Raw genomic sequence first — 22885 nt, 5'->3', positions numbered from 1 at the left:
ACTTTACACTATGTGACAGGCAGTGACTTTCATTTCATTTGAGGCGACCACTAACCACGAAGGAGGCTCTCTCTCTCTCCCTCATCTCACTGTGTGTTGTTCATCCCATCATCTATCTATCTATCAACAATGGCGATTCGTTCCGTAGCGAGCAGAAGAACCCTAACCGGCCTAAAGGAGACATCTTCAAGGCTTCTAAGATTCAGAGGAATCCAGACCTTCACGCTTCCTGATCTCCCCTATGATTACAGCGCGCTGGAGCCGGCGATAAGCGGCGAGATCATGCAGATCCATCACCAGAAGCACCACCAGGCTTACGTCACTAACTACAACAATGCCCTCGAGCAGCTCGATCAGGCCGTCAACAAGGGAGACGCTTCCGCTGTCGTTAAGCTGCAGAGCGCCATCAAGTTCAACGGCGGAGGTTTGTCTTCTTTTGACTTCTTTTTTTAATACTTTTCGATCTCTGTTTCGGTGTGTTTGATGGGTTTGGAGTTATTGTTTGGATCTTGAGCTAAAGACTTGAACTTGTTGAGTGATGAGCTCAGAATTAGACAGATACAATCTAAAGTTTCGGTTTTTATGTTTGTTCTTATGAAAGTCGTTGACTTTGTTACTAATGTTTGCTTCTTGCAGGTCATGTGAACCATTCTATTTTCTGGAAGAATCTTGCTCCTGTCAAGGTGTGAGCTTTTTTTTTTTTTTACTTTTCTGTTTCTTCCATTTAATTGGTAAGTGTGCTTAATGGTTTGTGTGTGTGTGTTTGAATGTATATAACAGGAAGGTGGTGGAGAGCCACCAAAGGGATCTCTTGGTGGAGCTATTGATACTCATTTTGGTTCACTTGAAGGTTTGGTGAAGAAGATGAGTGCGGAAGGTGCTGCTGTGCAAGGCTCAGGATGGGTGGTTAGTACTCTAGTTTTATTCACCTTTTGTTGGTTTTGTTGTAATACTTGTAATCATGGTCACTTTGATTGATTCAGTGGCTCGGTTTAGACAAAGAGCTTAAGAAGCTTGTGGTTGACACAACCGCAAATCAGGTACATTTATATCCATGATATCAAATGGTTCAGAAGGTTTTAGATTAGCCGTCGATATTGATATTTATAAAAAAATGTGGTTTTTTGGTGGATTTAAAGAGAGAGACTCTGTTTGATTGATGATCTCAGGATCCACTTGTGACGAAAGGAGGAAGCTTGGTTCCTCTGGTGGGTATAGATGTTTGGGAGCACGCCTACTACTTGCAGGTAACATCACTTTGCTAAATAGTGAGTAAGCTTATAAGATTTTAAGCATTAATTAGTCAACCTTTTAATCACTCTTTGCTCTGTTGCAGTACAAGAATGTGAGGCCGGATTATCTTAAGAACGTGTGGAAAGTGATCAACTGGAAATATGCAAGCGAAGTTTATGAGAAGGAATGCAAGTGATGAGTTCGTTACACGATAACAAACATAAAGAGAGGAACCAGTTCCTAGCTCGGCTTTGTTTTTTTTTATAAGTTTGTATGAAACAAACGTACAATTGCCTGAGTTAGCTCAGTTGACCGTGTGTGTTTGCAATAATATAAACGTTGTTTTAATATATTCATCTTGTACTCCATAATAGTTTGGGGGTAAACTTTCAAAATGAAACTTCGATAAAAAAAAAAGTGTTCTCAAATTACCTCTCTTGTTGAAACTTTTCGTCCTTGGAGGTATCGGCAACGACAGTACACTCCGTTGTTACATTCCTTGTTTTGTTTCCAAACTAACACAACTGTCTCCTTTGGAGCTAGGGTTGTCTTCCAAACACTTGCCATCGAGTTTCTACGCTTTCGAGCATGAGACACATTTGGCAAATGAAGTTTGCCAAGTGAAGTTTGATATTGTAGTATTTAAGCAAGGGTTGCTTTATCGTCACTTCATCAATACAAGCTTTTGTGTTTCTTTAACGTGAAAGATTTGTAATCAGTCAAGAGATGGAAAGCAAAACTGTGATTTTAAGTGTGCTGTTCGTGATGAGTCTGATCATGGCGCAAACTCAAGTAGATGCGATGAGCTGCTGCCGGGATGCTACAAGTAGAACCCTCTATGACACTTGCCGTTTCACGACAACTTCAGCAGCCACATGTGCATCAATCTTTGGATGCTTAATCGTTGACAATACATGTCCTCCGGACTACCCATATTGGGGTTATGATCTTCTCGAAAACTCTGGTAAAATGATTCTTTTTCTTAGTTTGTTACAAGTTAGATAGAGAGATTTCATAATTTTTTTAATGCAAGCTACATGTGTTGTTGGCTGAAGCTGGTGCTATCAATGAATACTGCAATTTGGGGTGTGTCTCCTCTGCGTGTGGTGCCTTAACTACACTCCGGAACTCCGGTAAATCAAGCTTTCTAAGCTCATTATATATAATGTTATTATCAATTTTGATCGAATAATAATAGACAAGAGAATAATTCATTCTTATTTTTTTTTAACGGTGTACAAGACCCAAATGCAATTGTGAATGGAGCGTTTGAACAATGTGCAAAGGCATGTTCCACCTTCTGTACTAAGGGCTCTATGACAGCAGTTGAAGCTGCCTAAATAAGCAAATCGACGATCTGATTGTTGTTTTTCTTATTTTCAATAACTATTTGGTATCCGAAGAAAATAATAATGCTATACTCTAGTGCTAGTATATCTGAATAAGTTAATGTTTCGTTATGTGTCGTGGAAACTAGAAAGTCGTTGATCGTAGATTGTATATGCAATCTGCAATCTGCAATCTGCTTAGGGCTAGTACTTGCTATTGTATAATATAAATAAAGAATAGTGCGTCCCTTTTCACGACTATTTTTATTTGTAGTTTCCCACTTAACATAACTTACGCCACATAGCAACAGTATAGTGTAAGTGTGATCTCAAATTCTGATTATATTGAAAATTCCAAGCATCTCTGTATGAATCACACGGAAGGCCACCACGAGCAGCTACTATTCTTTGGAAATGGAATTATGAGAATCACATTGAACGGACATGATGAGAATTTGTATGAAGAAAACCTTAAACTAACATACTTTATCCAAACTCAAGTCGTGTGGAAGTGAAATTGAGCCTAAGCATCAAATGTAATTTGATCATTTAGTGGTGTGATTATGAGGTCTTCAGTGAGGTTATCTCTAATTAATTATGATATTTGGTTTTGCGACCATAGTAAGAGCATCTCTAAGGGTTCAATCTATTTTTTACTCTAAAATAGAGTGACTTTAAAATAGAGTGACTTTATAATAGAGATGGAGTTTGCTCCAATGGTACTCTATTTTAGAGTGAAAAATAGAGTGATGAACAAAACAAAAACAACTTACTCTATATTTGGAGTAAACTTATTTTTCACTCTATTATAGAATGAGAAATAGAGTACCATTGGAGCATTTTTTACTCTAAAGTCTATTTTACAGTGAAAAATAGAGTGGGGTTGGAGATGCTTTAAGGTGGTGATACACGTTGAGGCAACTTGCATCTTTTGCAATAATTTCAGATTCGCCTTGGGGTGCATTTGATATTTTATTCTATACGCCTTAAGCCCATTTTGATTTTATATGTGATATGAATTTGAGCTCTTTTCTTGGAACCAACCAAATATAGCTACCCCGAAACTACATAATTTTAATAGTATTGATGTTATATTTTGGTTGGACTTATATACGCCTAACGTCTTTTTAGCCTGATAAATACACTGGAAATACTACAAAGCTGATTAGTATTTATAAAAAAAAATATTCATCGATTGATACAAAATTATTGTCAAACATTCTTGATCATTTCAATTCAAAAAGACTATAGAATCTAAAACTCTCATTGGGATTTCTGAATATAACATTTACAAGATTTTCTATTCAAAAGTGTTGTCAAGGAATAGAAGGAAAAAATAATTCGGACTAAAAAGAACAAGATCAGACAAAGAAAATGTGTTTCGAAAAAAAAAAATTAAGTTTTGACGTCATTACTTTTCCTGCTGGGCCCAGACGCCGGACGACTCCCTTTCGGAAGAGCATTCAACACCAAGGTGCCAAATTTTCCAGCGACAACTTCAGGCATAAAAGAATATCCCATCTTTATCTCCTGCGCCTCGCCTCCGCAACCAATCAGTACCGCCTTAGAATCAGTAGAGGTCTCTCCGGATAAGATGACAGGAAGAAATTCTCCGGGTAAGATCCTAGCCGTCGATAGAGAGATGGAAATGAAAAGAAGAATCAAGATCAAAGATCTCCCTTTGGCCATTGTTCAGTAATCTTTTTGTAGGTGAAAGAGAAATCTCTTTGTTGTTGTTGTTGTAGTAGTAGTTAGTCTACGTGCTTGGTTTGAAATATGAAGTGGGTGAAGATCAAGAGAGTAATATCTTGTATATATGGAGTGTCAAGTGTGTGAGCAGAGAAAAGTCAATGAGAGTTGGAAAAACTTACGCGGCAAGTTTTAGAGTCGAAAGAATTGGTCCCTTTGAGTTTACGGTCAAACTAAAATATCATTTTTGATTATTTGTGTGTTTCTTTAAATAATATAAACCTATAATAGTTGAAATTAAGCATACAATACATGATACAGTCATCGATTTTAAATAATGTTCTCACACAGACTGAATTACGTTATGAATATTTTTATAAAGCATGGTCTTATTTTTATACTGAAAATTAAAATAACATTCACGAGTTTCACCGACGATAATAATAAGATACTCTTAAAATGTTTGTGGGAACGTAAATTTTGATGTATGGGATCATCAACTACACAAACACTTTCATGCGAGTGAAAACAGTGGGGTAGTGCAGGAGAAAACTCAGCATAACGATTTTCTTTGAAAGTATCTGTCCATTTAATGAGGGACATATAAATAATGAAAATTAGAAAAGATGATATTTTCACTTCCAACTACTACCAATTAAAGCTGCAGCACCGGCAATTTTGACCGCTTCTTTCTTCTTGTTCCCCAAGTCTCTCCCACACTCTCACCGTCACACGCACCACGTACACATACACATGCACCTACACTATATTATTAACGTCCTAACGTGTGTGTGAACACAACACTTTTGTCTCCTTTTAGCTGAGCCAAGTTTCAACTTTTGCTGTAGATAACACGGTTCTTACTTATTGGATATTGCGGTGGAACTTTTTTGACTTTATGGTTGTTCAGATATGGTTTTAAATAGATTTTGAACGTAGTAAGCAGACATCTTTTGTTGTTGATAAAGGTAGAGAAAAAGGTGAGTTAATAGTACACTGATAGTCGATAGATTCTCCAAACTAAGTTGTTATGTGGTGGTTTGGCCAAAAACACATAGACCGTAGGGTCGTAGGCCAAGAATATAGATACCACATGTTACTTTCTGTCAGAAATGGAATAATCATTCATTAACAGGAGGTTAGCTGCATCTAATGCTGAATATCACAAGATCCGATCACCGCTTCTGACCAAGACCAGAGTCAAGTACTCTGTAAGAACTTGGCCAAATGGGTCCCTGTTGAGTTGTGCAATCAGGTTACCAAAGGTTATAGTTAGCGTGAAATAAAACAGTAATACCTCGTATCAAATCAGAAGAGAAGTGGAATTTTGGAAAAGCTAAGATCACTTTATGCAAGTCTTGAGCAATACCTCATGCTTTGTAGACCTCATGCTTTGTAGACCTTGAGAATTAAGAAACCACAGGGATTCATGAGACAACAAGGCTTTTGACTAGAGTATACAAACAAAACAAAGACGGGGGCAATTTTTGCTATAGGCGTCATAGTGTGATGGGCCGGGCCTGCTTTCTCTCTACCCTTGTGCTTCTCTCTGTTCTTTCAACTCATACAAGCAACATTGTGATTTGCAGATAATACGTTTTACAAATAATGGCCATTGTGAATAGTAACAACGACATTTATTACTATTGAGCTTTTTCTTTATAGAACCCATAGCTAAATAGACATAGAGCATGAGGAATAGGATTCCCTCACTTTTAGAGTTGCATTACAAACGGAAATGCAAGTTCACAACTCTTAACACAAAGCACACTTGTATTTTCCGCCTCTTTACTATTGAGCTTTTTAATGGGCTTTCAATATTACTGTGTGTATGTACTTGGGCCCTTAGAAGAGCCTAGATAAGTGAAAATGAGTCCAATATTACTTTTTTTTTTTTTTTTGAACAATGAGTCCAATATTACTAAAATGTTATTTTTCACCGTATAAACCCCAGCTTCTCCGCCACTCGCCGACCATGTCTCCCTCCGCCGCAAAACCTTCTCCTCAACGACCTAATTACAGTAGACTCTAGTCAACCACGTTTCAAGCTTTACGAGTCAGCATTATGTCTCACCTGTATCACAAGAGAGAAGATAAAGGAAAATGGGTAGCCACCAGCAGCGGCTCTACTCGCAGACGACCCCCAGTGAAAATACCTCCATGCGACAACGCGGATCTCATCGAAGCCAACAAGCTGACTCTCATCGGCCGTGTCACCAACCCCGCGATCCAGAAACCTATCGGGTTAATAGACTGGCTGATCCAGTACTGGAACATGGAGCCCGCGGGAAGAGTCACGGGCCGTGATCTGGGACCGGAGCTTTTCCAATTCCGTTTCGAAACGGAGGAAGACTTGCTCTCCGTGCTTCGGAGAGGTCCGTATCATTACAAGCGGTGGATGCTTATCCTCCAGAGATGGGAGCCTGTTATCTCCGACTCTTTCCCTAATTTGATTCAGTTCTGGATTAGGATCCACGGCCTGCCGTTACATTACTGGACAAAGACGGCCGTTACGGCCGTTGGGAAGGAGTTGGGGTGTTTGTTAGATGATGACGTGGAGCGCGGGAGGGTGCGAGTTGGAGTTAACGGTCTTGAGAATTTGGAGATGCGGCTTCCGTTACAGCTTCCGTCTGGTGAAGTGATCTCGGTTGATCTGGAGTACGAGAAGTTGGAGAAGCATTGTTTCCTGTGCTTCTCGCTTCGCCATGAGAGAGATCACTGTCCCCTCCTCAATGCGAAAATCGATTCCGCTGCGAGTGCGAGGGGAATCAATCAAGAAAATACTCTCAGAAGTTTGGAAGATAATAAGAAGCGACGTGACGGAAGGAGGAGGAGGCCACCTCCGTTGCTTCAAATCTCAGGGGAATCTTCGTATGGTTTATTAGTGTCTGCTACTGATCGTAGAATCCAACCGTCACAGGATAATTCGAGGCAGAGCTGTTACAGGGATGTATCTCAACGTTACGGTCAACTCTGTCCTCAGGCACAGTATATTGGACACTCTGATAATAGAAATGCTCCTTCCCATAGGAGAAGCAATGAAGAGTGTCGCCCGGGAAATAGTGTGAACAGCTCTCGGAGTTCAAGAACCCGTCCTCCAAAAAGTCAAAGGAATCTCATGAATTCACGGGATATTCTGGGCCACCAGGGCCAAGTGAAGAGTAGGACAAGAGATGAGAGACTGGAGGCTCCACCTCCACCCGCTCTTGCTCGGGTTGAGACTCCAATTGAGTTAGATAGAGCCCTTGGCCTTCTTGGATTTGCTTCACTCTCCCTCTGACCTAAGGTGCTTCATCTCATCCAGCTTTGAGAAAACAGAGAACTACCCTGCGATCAAGTGATATTCGAAGCCTTGCTACTATTTTCTCTCTTTTATTCCTCGCTTTGAGAACTGTACTGCAGATACTCTTAGCTAAATCTGCTCTTGCAAGTCGTTTTGGACTTTGTCTGTTATGTAAACCTTTGCAGCAGTAATCAATCTCTTATTTGCCCCCCCAAAAAATAACAATAATTACTTGTATGGTCTGCTAGACTTGTGGGTTATGTTGATACCTGATGCAGTACGCAGTTAAGAGGAAAGCTGTTGGCATTTAGGGTTGCAAAGATTGCGACAAAGTGAAAGCATGGTGCGGTGCGTACACTATGAAGCAAGGATAGAAAGACTTTGTATTCTTCTCTTCTGTTTTTGCATTCATTCCCTCTTAGGAGTATTTCTTATCAGCACAAGTCATTTATGTTCTGTCGATTATTGAACTGAGGTGTTAGGCTATTTTTTGCCGGCCTTTTTTGGTTTAAATCATCTGGAAAGTGTCATTCTGTTCTCTCTATTCAGTTGACTCCTCTTTTTGGATTCATCCCTTTGTCTTTTGCTTTTGCTTTTTCTTTATGGTACCTGCCGTTGACAAATAGTTTCTTCCTTCTCAGTGAAGTCTTTTGTTAGATTTGAGTTGTGATGATGTACTTGTAATACTATCATCAGTGAAGTCTTTTGTTAGATTTGAGTTGTGATGATGCAAGTAACCAAACTGGAACCAATTCAAAAACAAAGCTCAATTTTGCCCATTTTTACATTTTTTTTCTTATATCTTCAAGCTCGGTGAAGTTTTTTGTTAGATTTGAACTGTGATTACATACTAATACTAGCATTTATTCTTCCTAAAAACACTACTATTCATCTATGTGTTTGATTTGATTACTATGGGAGTAATCAAACTGAACCCAATTCAAAAACAAAGCTCAGTTTTGCTCATTTTTAATAAATCAATAAAGAAAAAAATAATCTAAACAGACGTATGAGTGTCGTTAACTTTGACAAGTCCATTATTAACAACCTCTTCTTCCTCAACTTTCCTTTTCAACAACCCAAACTTCACCATACCTTCCTCTCCCCAGTCCCACAGATGCAACACAACATACGTCCCAATCCCTCCGATCAACCCGTACGCCACCGAGTACGTCAACGGCATCATAATCATCGTCACGAACGCCGGAATCGCCTCCCTCATATCTCCCCAATCGATCTCCGTCACCGACTTCATCATCATCACCCCCACAAGTATCAACGGCGGACCGACCGCCCACGCCGGAATCGAAGCCAGCAGCGGCGTGAAAAACATCGCGAAGAAGAAGTAAACCGCCACCGTGATCGCCGTCAGCCCCGTCCTCCCTCCTTCCCTTATCCCCGTCGACGACTCGATGAACACCGTCACCGGAGACGTCCCTAGCAGCGATCCGATCACGATCGCCGACGCGTCGGACATGAACGCGAAGTACTGCCCCTCGAAATCTCCCTTCTCGTCGACGAATCCGGCGAACCTCGCCATGGAGTAGAGCGTCCCCGTCGTGTCCAGAATATCCACGTAGAGGAAAGTCACCAGCGCTTCCCAGAAATGCCCTCTGCTTATCCCCGCGAAGCTCAACGCTCCCGCCGTGTTTTTGATGACGTGGACATCAACGATCTTTTTGAAATAATCGTGAGCTGTATCTCCCGCGGGTGTGTTGGGAAACGCCGTTACTTCGGTGTTACGGAACCACGAGACGGCCGTTACGAACACGATCCCGTAGATCATCGCTCCTTTGACGTTCTTGATCAGGCAGTAAGCGATGATCACGAACCCGACGAGGCCTAGCCAGAAGGTGGGGCTCTCCATGCGTCCGTGGAGGCACATGATGTCGCCGGAAACCGAACCGCCAGCGAGTAGAGCGACGGTTCCGTTAGCCGACGTTATGACGGGAGCTAACGAGGCACGTGCCGAGGCGGGACACGCGGCGAGTGTGACGAGAGTGGAAGGGCTGTAACCGACTAAACCGAGTCCTTGGTTGTTTTGTAAACCGATGAACGCGAGGAAGAGTCCTATACCGGCTGAGGAGCTGATTCTGACCGGTTTAGGGACGAGTTTCGCTAGTTTTGTTCTGAAGCCTATGGCGGAGATGAAGAGGAATATTAGTCCTTCGATGAAAACCGCGGCGAGAGCGGTTCGGTACGAGATTGAACCGGATCCGTGGAAACCGACAGCGGTGTAAGCGAAGTAAGCGTTTGTTCCCATTCCCGGAGCTAAAGCTAAAGGAAGATTAGCCATGACTCCCATGATCACACATCCGATCAAAGACGAAGCCACGGTGGCGACGATTAGATCCTTTCGTAGTCCTTCCAGGCAGGCTGCGTAACCGGGATTAACCGGATCGAATTTACATGTTACGTCCGGTTGGATTAATCTGAGACCCGGTCCGGTACACTGGGAAGGTAGGAGCGTTGAGTTTGAGCAGAGTGGGATACAGTCGGAAACAGAGCAAGTTCCGCCGGAGTCGGAGAGGATTGAGGCGTTTACGGCGAGGATATAAGCCATTGTGAGAAAAGTCGCCGTACCGGCACGGAGCTCCGTCGTGAAAGTTGAATTACGTTCGGCGAGTTTGAACCGCTTACCAACCCGGCTTGAGCCCACGTATGTGTTGACCCGGTTTAGTAGCTTGGGCTTGGGTCTAGTACTAGAAGGTAGTTCTTGCTCCATTGGAAAGAGATCACAGGAGAAATGCAAAGTACAAACTTTTTTGGTGTTTATATATATCAAATGTGTTTGTGTGTGTATATATAGGGAGAATTGATATGATTAGAGGAAGAGGAAAGATTCTGGTTTAGATGAAGTGGATCTTTAGGAGAGAAGTATCTCTCATGCAACCATGTGTCCATACGATTCTTTGTCTTTTTCTTTTTTTATTTATTTGTAACATAATCTTGTTATTGTTTATTGCAATTTGCAAGTCTCCTTTCTATTAAAATAAAATCTTTTAAAAAAAAATTACAGTACAAAATTATTGTAAATGGTTGTTATAGTTGGATCAATTCATTAATAATTAACAAATATATCTAGACATATATTTAATATTTTCATTCTTTAGCTCCTTGTTTATTATGTTGATTTTGTGTTTACTAAAAATTATTTATACCATTATTTATATCGACACATTGTAATTTTTTTTTCAAAAATTTTGGTACCATTTATACTATCAATATAGTAATTATTTTGAGTAAATTCATATTGACTTAATTTAAATTTGGATTTACGATACCGATTTAAAAATATATAACTTTTAAAGATGGTTATGGTTGGTTATATTTATTTTAAAATATTATTATATACATCTAAAAATCACAATTAATATTAAAAAAACCATATCCAAAACCGATATATTAGTTTAAAATCATAACAAATCCGAAACTGAGTTTTGAAATCAAAATACATATGGTTAGAAGTTCAAATTGTAAATCTTATTTGGTTTACAAAATATTCGGATTTTGAAATATATCTAATCGTAGTTTTTTTTTTTGCTTAATAATCCTATCAATTTTAACTACAAAATATTTAGTCTGATATTTTTTTTTGTTTGAAACAAGTCTGATATTTAAATATTATATTCTAATTATGAATTATTCGTTTAAAAATGTATCCAGTTCTATAGATATTTAAGTAAAGATTATTATCACATTATAGAGATGTATTTTTCATCAAAAATATTCTGTGTTTATCGTGGATTCAGCTCTAGAGTATTTATTATAATTTTCCATTTTACGTAGACGTATTTTAAGACGAGTGTATCTTTGACGGTTGAGTAAAGCTATTATATTCTTTTTCTACATCTGATATTTTGAATATGTGAGTCGGCACTCGGCACGGTGGTGTAAATAAAATTAAAATGCAAATGTGTATATCATCATATATAGTATAAACTTAAATCGGTTGAGTAATCAGTCAACTCGTTAAAACCCTTTTACAAAAAAAATTAGTCAACTCTTTAGTATACTATCACGTTGGATTATAATTCATGTACAATTCTTTATGATGTCTGCAAAATATTTTAAAATTGTTTGGTAAGTCGAGTCACATGCCTTGATCTTGTGTACCGTAAGTAGATGAATAAGTTAAATCACTTAAATATCACTGTTCAACTAACAACGTAACGAGTGCAGTAGCTTTTGCAATATTTTAAATAAACGAAATTAAAAAGTTTAGTATTGAGTCTACTGACCATTAGTAACTCTTTGAGTTGTGATAACAAATTAGTGCTTGCTAAAAACGTATAACATGGTGGTCATTCCTTTGTATAAATGGCAAAATCGTATAATTTAATAAATTCTTCTATTGTTAGAAGGCTTTTCATACAGTCGAATAAATTCAAACATGTGTCTGTGTTTAGTAAATTTAAATGATCAATTCCAAACAAACACGAGTTAACCAAGTTAATTTCATGCTTGGGGTCTAATGGTGGTATAACTGTTATTCGTTTTTGTGTTAATAGTACATAAACTGGGTGCAATATGACCAACTTGGCCATCTTTTATTTGTTAAGTATGATTATGGTGTGTATGCATATGTGCAATTACCGCAAGAAGAGGAAACGTTATTGACTTGCTTACAATTTCAAGTGTGAACAACACTGACCTAACTCATCGCATATATTGACCAGCTAAGTCTTTTTCCCTCCCAGGATTTGTTTTTAAAACGCGATATTTTGCAGAATTAAAAGTTGTTTGGTAGCATTTTTGGCAAGCTAGTTTTCTCTTACAAAATGTAATATGACTATTAAATTATATTTATATCATAAGAGAATTGATTTTCCCCTTGGACCTTGTGTTAGTCATTTTTGTTCAGTTTGTTGATGGCAAGTCAAAGATATCGGTCTGGCTACAATAATCGAGTAGGTTGGAGGGTATTAATCTTACGCTATATAAAATTAAAGTGTCATAAAACTGCGCTAACTTTTTAATTAGTGGGATCACCAAAAATACATAAACAAAAAGATTTGCAACTTAACTTTTGTGGTTATTACCTTGATAGATTGACCTTCAGCTTTATTCTTTCATATATTAGTTCTGTATTGCATACACATTCTGAAACAGAGGTTTTCAGTTGCTGAAGATGAGCCAGATTCGGATTGTATTGAAAGAATACTTTCTAATAGTTGTTATATTTAAAACATACATAATTATTTACTTATTTTACCGAATCTGGTTCATCTTCAGCAACAGTGATATTGATAATAACCAATGTTAATGATAGTTATATTTAATGATACCATTCTATTTTCCTAGGCCGTATTACTTTCATTCTCCCTAGTCCCAAATCTACTACATACAAATTGTTTTAGAATCCTCAAGAAATATTGGTGTAGCTTAATAAACCGGTTATAAATCACTATTTAGCATCTTCAAAGAGTGACCTATAACAATTGTCTTAATGCAGCGTGTGATTATAATTCGTATAATAACATGATAAATCATTCTTCTGTATACCATATTGTTCGAACTATAGTCCTACTTTAAGTCTCCACTCATCATGAGATTCAAACAATTTGTCTGTTTACAAACAAAAAAAAACACAAAATGTCAATTATACGGTTATTTATATACCTATGATCAAAATGATAATGTAAATGATTCAAATGGCGACGGTTTAATCAAATATCAGGCCATAATATCGTATTTGTAGTCGTCCTTCTTGCTTTAAATTCGTTGAACATTTCTACAATTGCAATCTCACCCGTGGCCTAATGGATAAGGCGTTTCACTTAGAAAGTGAAAGTGTCCAAAAGTACGAGTAGTCGAATACAAAGCTCATTACATCATGATAATAAACGAAGAGGAAAAACGACGAGAAATCAGAAAGATAGAAGCATTCATCACTTTACCTAAGTATTCGAATAATTGAATTCCAAATGACGTGCAAGTGATTCTGCTGACTGTTGCATACAGTTAATCTAGTTATTTACATGTACTGGATGTCCCAAAGCAGGTGTCATTTGGCCTTGTTGATCTCCTCAAAAGTAGGAATAATTCTAATCGCAAAACAAATAGATCATAAAATCACACAAAATCTACATGAATCATAGACTTAGGGCTTGACTGGTGTAACCGCAGCGGTTGCGGTTGCGGTTGCGGGAGTTTGCGGATGCGGGTGGTTGCGGTTTTAAGCGTTTTTTAGAGATTTGTACGACTGGTATAGCTGTTAGAAATTGTTGCGTTTGCGGGACTCTTATGACTGGTAAACTACAAAACGCAACATCTGTTAAATAATAATTTAACAATATTTATATTTTATGTAATTATAAAAATATTAAAAATCATAATAATATGATAAATATAAAATTTATATTTATAAAATCATATTATTCAATTTTAAAAATTTATAGAAAATATTTTAGTTTTGAATTTTATAATATAAATTGAAATATAATATGAATACATTTTACAATTTCTATTATTTCAATTGAAAATTTTTATTGGATATTTGTAGTATTATTTTTATTTATTCTGTTTTTAAAGAAAAAAAATTTACCCTCCCACAACCGCCCGCAACCGCAAACGCTAGCTGGAACCAGCTTTTGATTTTAAGAGGTTCGGAGCGGTTTGAAGCGATTTGTAGCGTTTTCTGTGATTGTTTCGAAACGCTAACAACCGCTATAAACCGCAAAAGCTGCGTTTGCGGGTGGTAGCGGGAAAACCAGTCGGCACCTTAGTTATCATCATATAATGTGTCGACAAAAAAAATTATCATTTAATGTTTTAAACAGATCGTTTGTACCATATCAGTCGACCAATTCTGTTTGAATATGTTTTTGTATTTCTTAATCAAAGACTTAAATTATATATTTTTAAAAATAAAAAATAAATACTATATTTGGTTTGTGAAATTATATTCAATTATTAGAATATGGATTGGTGGTGGCCGACTTCTACACGTGAGGGGATGCCCTTATTCGGCAGTCATTTTTGCTTTTGGCGTAATAAAGTTTACAATTAATAAATTCGTTTGAACTAGCTACTTGAACAATTTCATGTTTTTTTTGGTAAAGTTCAAACATTTTTATGTTTCTCGATCATAATTCAGCGGCTCCACCTTGTCTGATTTTATCTCGTCCACACAACTCAAAGGTTGGTTTCGATTGCATTGTTTAATAAAACAAAAACAGAATTAAATCTCCAATATTTTTGTCATTTTACTATTCATTTACGAGTTATGGATTTTAGTAGCATGTACTAGTTTTTTAACATAATTTTATTTCCTTTTAAAGCTTTTCTGATTTCAGCATCTACTAGTTTAAATTTAAATGATCTAAACATATGTCAGCAAATCACTTACAAGATGGAATATCGTAATCCAGAACCATGAGGCCATCAAGGTCTCCCATGCTGCCATGCATATAGCGAGCAGAAGGTGTGTTCATACATTGTAAAACTCGAATCATTCTTCACAAATATTGATCGATGTACTAAAAGCCACTAAAGATAAGATATATGTGTGAGTGATATAGTCAATATGTTAATATTATTCTAAAAGTCGATTCCTCATAGTCCAGTTTATAGCCATGTATATATATATATATTTTTTTTTGATCAAAGTTTATAGCCATGTATATATCATCTGAAACCCATCAATGAGGAATCGACTTTAAGACTAATATTAACAATTTTGGGTAATATACTTTTAGAGGTTAACCAGATCAAGACATTAATAAACCGACCACCAAAGACTAAATATATATTTGGTCTGTAAAGAGGTACACACTGAGACATGTTTCCACTTTGTATCCAACTTACAAATATACTTTTTAAGCAAAAAAAAAAAACTTACAAAAAAACTTTCTTTCTTAGGCTCTTTTCAATTGGATAAGTAACAAATAGATCATAAGTTAGTGGCGCTCCCTCAAAAAGAAAAATCAAACAGCATTGTATCTTTCTTAGAAGATGCTGTATTATATAAAAACATTTTCAAAACCAAGAAATTTCCTCACAAAAAACACAAAATATATAAAACGGAACAAAATAAGAAATGAATTGAATGAAAGTTTCATGTGAAAATATCATTCGATCACTCTTTTTGAGCTGTCAGTTTTGTTCCCTTCCACATGATTTCGACAACCAACAAGGCACTACCATCTGAATCTTAGCTTTCATTTGTCGATCTCTTATCTAAACCAATGTTAATATTATTTCTTTTTTTTTTTTTTTTTTGAAAAAGGGCGTATGTTGATATTGTTTCTTCTAATTTTTTCTATTTTTATTTATTTTTATAGCAGCGCCATAGATAATAAAAAAAGTCATTTATACATTTTATTAATGAAAATTTTGAAAAAAAAATATGAGAGTACAAGAGTTTTTATTTAAAATATTCAACAAAAACACGTGAGATGCTCGTTTCACATATTTTCTTAATAACTGGTTCAATTTATTTTTATAATTAAGTTTTGAATATTTTAAATATTATATATTACAATAATTAATATTGTATGGATAAATAATTATTGTGAGAGAGCAATGTGATGCTAAGTTTCTAATTTGTGTCTTAGGTATAGGTGCATAGCTGAGGTATTCATTACTTCTTTATCGAAATTACTACGTTGCATGGATGTTCACTATGAAAAACATCCACTAAGGAAAAGTTTATAATACAATCAAGTAGAAGAAAACAAAGATCTAGTACTATTTCTTTCTATGATATTCATCCTAGAACGCTATTGGTTAAGTACGTATTAATCATCAAACGTATAAAATGATGTAGATAACATAACTATTTTCTGAACTTTACACTTACAGAATTATATTTTGAAAAATCAAAGGTTGTTACATGATAAGAACAAAACAAGAAAAAGAAAAGAAAAAAGGCAATGGAATATCAAAATGGAACCTGACGAGAAATAGAAGGGAACAAAACAAAAAGGAGCATGATGGAATTGAGGTCTTAATCATTCAGTTTACGGTACTTTTAGCAAAGTAAACCACTTAGCCTTAAAAGTCTTCCTACAACGTTTTATTTGTTTGTCGTATCCTCTTCTCTATTAAAATATCAAACCAGAAAACTACTAACTCAATATTGTATATTTTTTCTACTAACTAGATCGAATAATAGGTTACTGGATAATAAATCAACATTCTCAAACCCAGCTAGTCCAGCCACATGTCCTTTTCTTCAAGCTAAGCAGCTAAATATTAATGTCGTTTTGCCATTTTTCTCCAAGCTAAGCAGATAACGTCGAACTATTTCAAATTGAACTACTTCAACTTGGTCATCAGATTGATGATCAGCACTTCGCCACAATTACAGATTGATGATCATGCCATTTGGTGTTCGTTTGACTTGATTGAATGTTTTATTTTATGGCTACCATTACTTGACTATTTTTAAACATAAGAATAAATCTTACAAAATATGTATTTTTAGATGCAGTGTATTTGTGAGAGGTTAAGAAAGTTTAATCAGTGGAAGGTTTGAAATTTTTATTGACGGGGTTGCCCAAACCAAATTGATTAGTGCTGAAGTGTTGACCTCTAGTTTTTCCCTCTTGTGTTCATCTTTCTTCTTTCTAAAACCCACTAAAAACTCACTAATTTAATTTGTCAATTGTTAATCGTTAATATTTTTAGTACATATTTTTCAAAAAAGCAATGATACATACAACTATTTTTATCAAGACTATTGGCCACACCATCTTTACATAACTTAGATTCGAATTTAGTTCTCTATATAGTAAATGGGTAAACATGATTACGGTGTTTTTACAGAATTCAGTGAATCGACCGCAAGAAAGATAATACTAACTTTTCAAGATTTCGATATAATTGGATGCAGACTTTTGTCTCATTTTATCCTGTGTAGGCAGCACAAGCAACATGTCTTGTCCCCTTTTGTGTTAGTTGCATTATTTTACTTAAGGGAAGATCTCTCTATTTGAAAAACATATGTGAAAGATTGCGTCTTTTTGAATGCAACGTATAAAGGGTTTTCTAAAAAAGAAGACCACAACACTATAATTTGTATATATGTTGTCTCAAACAATATATGGAAATAAACTATTGAACAATTTACCTCATATATATATATATTAGCAATTTATATACTTTTTATTTTAACACATGCAATTTATATACTCTATCTTTTCGTTTTTTGTTTGTTTGTCAGCTTCTTTTCCGGTCTTCTTAAAAGTCTATTTTAGCAGATTAATTATCATCAAGTATGGCAAAAAAAAAGGTGGAGAAAGTGCTGGCTGGAGCAAAATTCATCGAAACCGAAAATGAACTATTTGTTTCGGTCAATTTTCTGTATAATCATCTGTGTCAAAATCAACTATTTTGCTGGCTGGGGAGAAATGGACCCAATTTTTTTGTGGGTACAAATTCGTCCAAAAGTCGCATTACGATCACATCCACTTAATTAAAAGTATTGATTAAGATAAATAAAGCTAAGATCCAACTGGATGAATACAAAATTCAAATTCATAACTTTACATAAACGTGTCACTACATCACTAATTGTGTTTTTGAAAACCACTATATTGGATCTCCTTTGTTGGATGAGACCTTCAATCCTTCAAGTTATTATCCAGAGATAAAATCCTAAATGGAAAATTTTGTTTTCCTACATCAGTTGATGACTTTAGGGTTTATAAGGAACAAACTTATATATGCACAAGTTTTTTTTTACAATTTATATACATCACCAGCGATGTCTCAATTCAAATTAGTTTAACAAAACGCAAACAAACAAAATGTAAAAAGTATTCATTATTAAAATAAATTTGGGTTGAAAGTTGAAACCAAAACAAAACCAATTGCACTCAACTAAAATGTGTTTGAAACTCTTTCAAAGCATAAAAAAATATGTTAACAAAAAGCCACTAATAGCTAGTAATGACAGTTGGGGCATTGGAGAATCGAAGCATTACAAGTTTAAGCTAATGCAGTCTCTCAAAGAACATTCAAATATTATTTCAGAAACATTACAACGTTGAGATATAACACGTGTCATCGCAAAATTGATTTTCAGAATAATTAGAAAAATAAATTGATTCATCTAATTATATAGTATTTTTTCATTAAATTAACTATAGAACTAATATTGACGTAGAAATATATTATTTCTTCTTTCCTTAACTAAAAGATACATCATTACCTAATTTGATCAAAAAAAATATATGAAAATTAGTGATTTAAAAGAATGATCTGATAAACATTGGTACATCCTCTATAATTTTTGTTCAGTTTTATATTATTAAAATAAAATAAACAATCAAATTAATCATATAGCAAATTTTCTATTTTCTGTATATTTTATGTTCTGAATTTTTTAAAACGACAATAAATTAATAAAACTGTTAAAAAATTCTACTTTAAAAGTTTTATGATCAATTGTTTAGTTATTTTTTTATATCAAGATACAAATCTTCATAAATCTATACGAGTAGTAAATCTTATTTAATAGATATTAAGATTAATTTATTATATATATATATATATATTTAAAATGCTATAAGAAATACTAATGTTCATAAAACCATATGCATATGAAATTTTATTTAATATATTTATTTTAAAAAGTCATATTAAAAATATCATATACATTTATGTTATTAACAATTAAATATAATTAAATGTAATATAAATAGATAAAATAGTTGTTTAGATTTATTTAACATAAAATGATTGTAAATAATAATAATGATTATTTTGATTTATATATTTGTACCAATTTTTCATTTGCAAGCAATGTAAACAGACTCTGTTAGGACTCTACAAATCAAACTGATAACTATGCTTTTATATGAACGACAAAAAGACGGTTAAGTCTGAACATTTATATAAATTACTGACTTTTCAATTATTTAATATATTTATTACTTTATTTTATTTAATAGTATGTAAGAAATGCAAATAAATAATAATACATAAAAGTATTTATATATACGATATTTATCTCGCGTAAGCGCATACCTTAATCTCTGAATATAATTAGTAGTACTACAGTCTACAAAACATGTCCCCACATTTCTTTTTCGTTTTTTTAATCATGCCAATAAAATGCCGAAATAAATTAATATATTAACTAGATCTCGATCCGTACAACTGTGTGGGTTTTATTTTCTAGACTAAATCATTTTAGTTTATAAAACAAATTTATCACTAAATCAGTATAGTTTAGTATTATATATTATCTAGCTCTATATACCGTGTTTATGTGATTTATGATATTATTATTGTAAAAAATTCAAATTTTGTATTCTTTTAACATTTTTTTTTAAAACATAATTATGTAACAGAACTATTTTACATATTTTTAATTTCTAAATTTGAAACATATATAAAATTTAAATCAAATTTGACCCACTGTTAAAAACTAAATCAAATTAGTAATAGTTGATTTTTTTGGGATACTGTTAAAAACATCAAATTTTTAATGCTATAATATATTATGCTTTGTAGAATATTACGGTGCAATTAGTTAATCTATAATTCATATTTGGTGTATATAATTTGTTTTATAAACGCATTATACATATGGTGATTAATTAAACCCATTTGGTATAGTATTCGTCGTTAGTCTAAGGGGTTACTCGAAATTTGATTTATATTGCATGTTCAGAATAATAATAATAGGATAATGTATTGGTCTACAGACTGGTTTGATAATGGTTGACATTTTGGCTATCTATAAGTTGATTTTACATTTAATAAAGACTAAAAATTGGTTATATTTACCTTTCCGATTTTTTAGGAGTTGAAGGTTATATTAGTTATGATATATTATTATACCATATTTATTAGTAATAAATGAATAATAACTTATTTCTAGTGAAAGTCCATTTTAAAAAAAAGATCATACATAAATTAAGGTTGTGATTTTTGTTTCAATATATAAAAATATATTAATTATTTAATAATTAATTCTTAATCTAAATATAATTCAGAAGAGATTCTTAAATAACATTTATGCGATCTGTAGAGTACCTAAACTAATAGAGCACATGTCAATCAAATTCTTAGTGTGAATCAAAGGTTCTTTTAGGTTTACTTGTAACAATCAAATTGCTCCATTTATCCATTTCTCAAAGGACAATCACTTTTTCTTATTTTCTAACCATTCTATTTTAATAGATTTAACTAGATTGTGATCCGCCCTTACAGAGGACATATATACTTTTTTTGTTTAATTTTTTTGAAAATTTTAAATTTTTATATTTAAATTTTTGTGTAATTATATTTGAGTTTAATATTAATTTAATTTGTTATAATAGTCCTTTAAATAAATGAAATATATTATTGGACCAAACATTTATCAATTGGACATGATTCTATTTTTTAATAGAATATATATATATATATATATATATATATATATATATATATATATATAGATTATGTTTCGACTTTATAGAATATTTCATTAGAGACTAGGAACCCAAGATTGTGTAACCATAATTAATCATGCGGGTTTGGTTTTCTTCGGTTAGTTCAGAATTCGGATCGGTTGAAATTTAATTGAAGTGAATGGAAAAGAAATTTGGTCCGGTCCGGTTCAGTTTTCAGTTATTAGGCTTCAAAATTTTCTACCAAACATTTTGGTCTTTCAGTTTGGATTTTAGTTATTTCTATTCAGAATTTTGGTAAAAGAAACAATTTTCTGGATAGGTAGAATTATTGGAAGCAAAAAATCATTTTTAGAAAAAACAAACTAACTGATTAGTGAGCAGAATCGAATCATACCGAAAACTAATTTCTTTTAGTTGCTGAATTGAACCGAAGCTTCTAACCAAATTTTCCGGTTCAGCTGGAAAGATTCGGTTAATAATCTTCTCCACCATAGAGATATAGTAAGTGAAACCTTGAACTTCATAATCTCCAATGATCAAATATGGTTGTTTTTAATACACAAATGGGTATATTTCAGTTTCATCACTTATGCCAGAACAGTCACTATTTCAGTTTTTGTCTTTTTGGGGTTCTACTTTAAAGGTATCTGATTCGGTTTCAACATCCCACCATTGATGCCATTGTCCAAAGCTCCCAAGAATGTTTTCTTAGGTCCACTTTCCCATCGCTTTCTCATGAAAATCCATAAAACTAAAAAACATGTATAATGCGATGAGATTAAAGCATTAATCTTGAAGCAGCCAAACACCAGAGAAAAGGGAAATATAAGTTTGGAATCCCACTGGATGGATCCGGTTCCTGCCTAGTATCAAATATATATAAACCATAACGACAAGAACTTGGCTTTAACTTTGAAACGGAGAATGAATACAAGTATCAGCAGATATAACAATTTATCTACAGAAAGTAGAGATGATTCTTTAAAGCTATTACTGGGCCTGGAAGTACTTTTGAAGTCCCATCCGTTCAAAGAGCATTGATCATGTTTTACCGCTTGAGATCTGAGACAACAGCACAGGGAAAGCGAGCAGTTGTGACAGGGTCAAGCCAATCTTTAAGTCTTTATTTTGGTTCTGAGCTAAAAATATCGATAGCTAAACAACCAGGAACACAAAAAAAAAACATGCACTTACAAAGATTGATAAAGAAAGACCTTACTTACTCTAAAAAGATTGTGGTAATATATTTCAGATAGCCTGAGTTTCAATCTATGGATTTCGCTTTGCTATTGTCTTAAATGCAGTCTTTGGATGTCATCTTCCTCTGCTATTTCTTTTCCTGCTAAACAATATCATATACATATCTAATTAGAGAACTCAATGTTAAATATAAGCAGATATTGCACGATATCTCTTTCCATGCAAAAAGAAAATATATCATATTTGGCTAAAACATGTAAAGGCTGGAGAGGATAAAAGCATCCAACTTCAGACTTCGAGTATCAGCCTACAACGTTTCAACTCTACTATACGATAGACCTTTTATTTACCAGTTAACATGAAAGCATAATCTAAAGAAGCAATAAGCCGATACTTCTGCCATCAAGAAGAAAAAGAAATCGTACTTAATCTAGGTTCTAAATTATAGGACATCATCATCGAGACGAACAAGAAGAGTAATGTACCGTAGCTAACAAGTTACATAACAAGCTCTTTCAAGAGAGAAGCTAATGGACACAACATAACAAAGCTCTCTTATCACATCAACTTTGAGAGGACCATACTCTCTAAAAGCCTCAAACCCTTCCATACCAGCTCTGGTCACCTGAAAATTCAACAAAGTCACCAATAAATTCATCAAATTTCATAAAAGCTCCGAGCTTTCTAATGAACGTTTACCTCTTGCATAAGGAGTTTGCTTGGATAGAGAGAAACCCCGTTAACGCCGCCGTTTTGACCAGATCCAGAAGCAGAGCTCCACACTATCAGACACATTATCA

The 22885-nt window shown here is 34.4% G+C and overlaps 3 protein-coding genes and 1 long non-coding RNA gene across 4 annotated transcripts; 2 read left to right on the top strand and 2 right to left on the bottom strand.

Moving 5' to 3' along the window:
- Window positions 1-31: 31 nt before the first annotated feature.
- On the top strand, window positions 32-1583 carry LOC108806003 (superoxide dismutase [Mn] 1, mitochondrial). Its single transcript, XM_018578014.2, has 6 exons — window positions 32-424; window positions 637-683; window positions 781-906; window positions 984-1040; window positions 1170-1247; window positions 1337-1583. The coding sequence occupies exons 1-6, from the start codon at window positions 130-132 to the stop codon at window positions 1427-1429; spliced, it is 696 nt and encodes a 231-aa protein (XP_018433516.1). The 5' UTR covers window positions 32-129; the 3' UTR covers window positions 1430-1583.
- A 340-nt stretch (window positions 1584-1923) lies between these two features.
- LOC130501270 (probable thionin-2.4) lies at window positions 1924-2822 on the top strand. Its single transcript, XM_056996160.1, has 3 exons — window positions 1924-2197; window positions 2289-2366; window positions 2476-2822. The coding sequence occupies exons 1-3, from the start codon at window positions 1960-1962 to the stop codon at window positions 2571-2573; spliced, it is 414 nt and encodes a 137-aa protein (XP_056852140.1). The 5' UTR covers window positions 1924-1959; the 3' UTR covers window positions 2574-2822.
- Window positions 2823-8451: 5629 nt separating this feature from the next.
- LOC108811697 (adenine/guanine permease AZG1-like) lies at window positions 8452-10509 on the bottom strand. The gene has a single exon (XM_018583787.2). The coding sequence runs from the start codon at window positions 10256-10258 to the stop codon at window positions 8531-8533; it is 1728 nt and encodes a 575-aa protein (XP_018439289.1). The 5' UTR covers window positions 10259-10509; the 3' UTR covers window positions 8452-8530.
- Window positions 10510-21772: 11263 nt separating this feature from the next.
- On the bottom strand, window positions 21773-22885 carry LOC108810504 (uncharacterized). Its single transcript, XR_001943120.2, has 3 exons — window positions 22785-22885; window positions 22571-22710; window positions 21773-22227 (listed from the first exon to the last, which is right to left on the bottom strand). It is a non-coding gene; the product is annotated as an uncharacterized LOC108810504 (long non-coding RNA).

The sequence above is a fragment of the Raphanus sativus genome, unplaced genomic scaffold (assembly GCF_000801105.2).
Source record: "Raphanus sativus cultivar WK10039 unplaced genomic scaffold, ASM80110v3 Scaffold0141, whole genome shotgun sequence".
Classification (NCBI taxonomy): Eukaryota; Viridiplantae; Streptophyta; class Magnoliopsida; order Brassicales; family Brassicaceae; genus Raphanus; species Raphanus sativus.
This window is presented reverse-complemented; position numbering and strand designations above follow the sequence as displayed.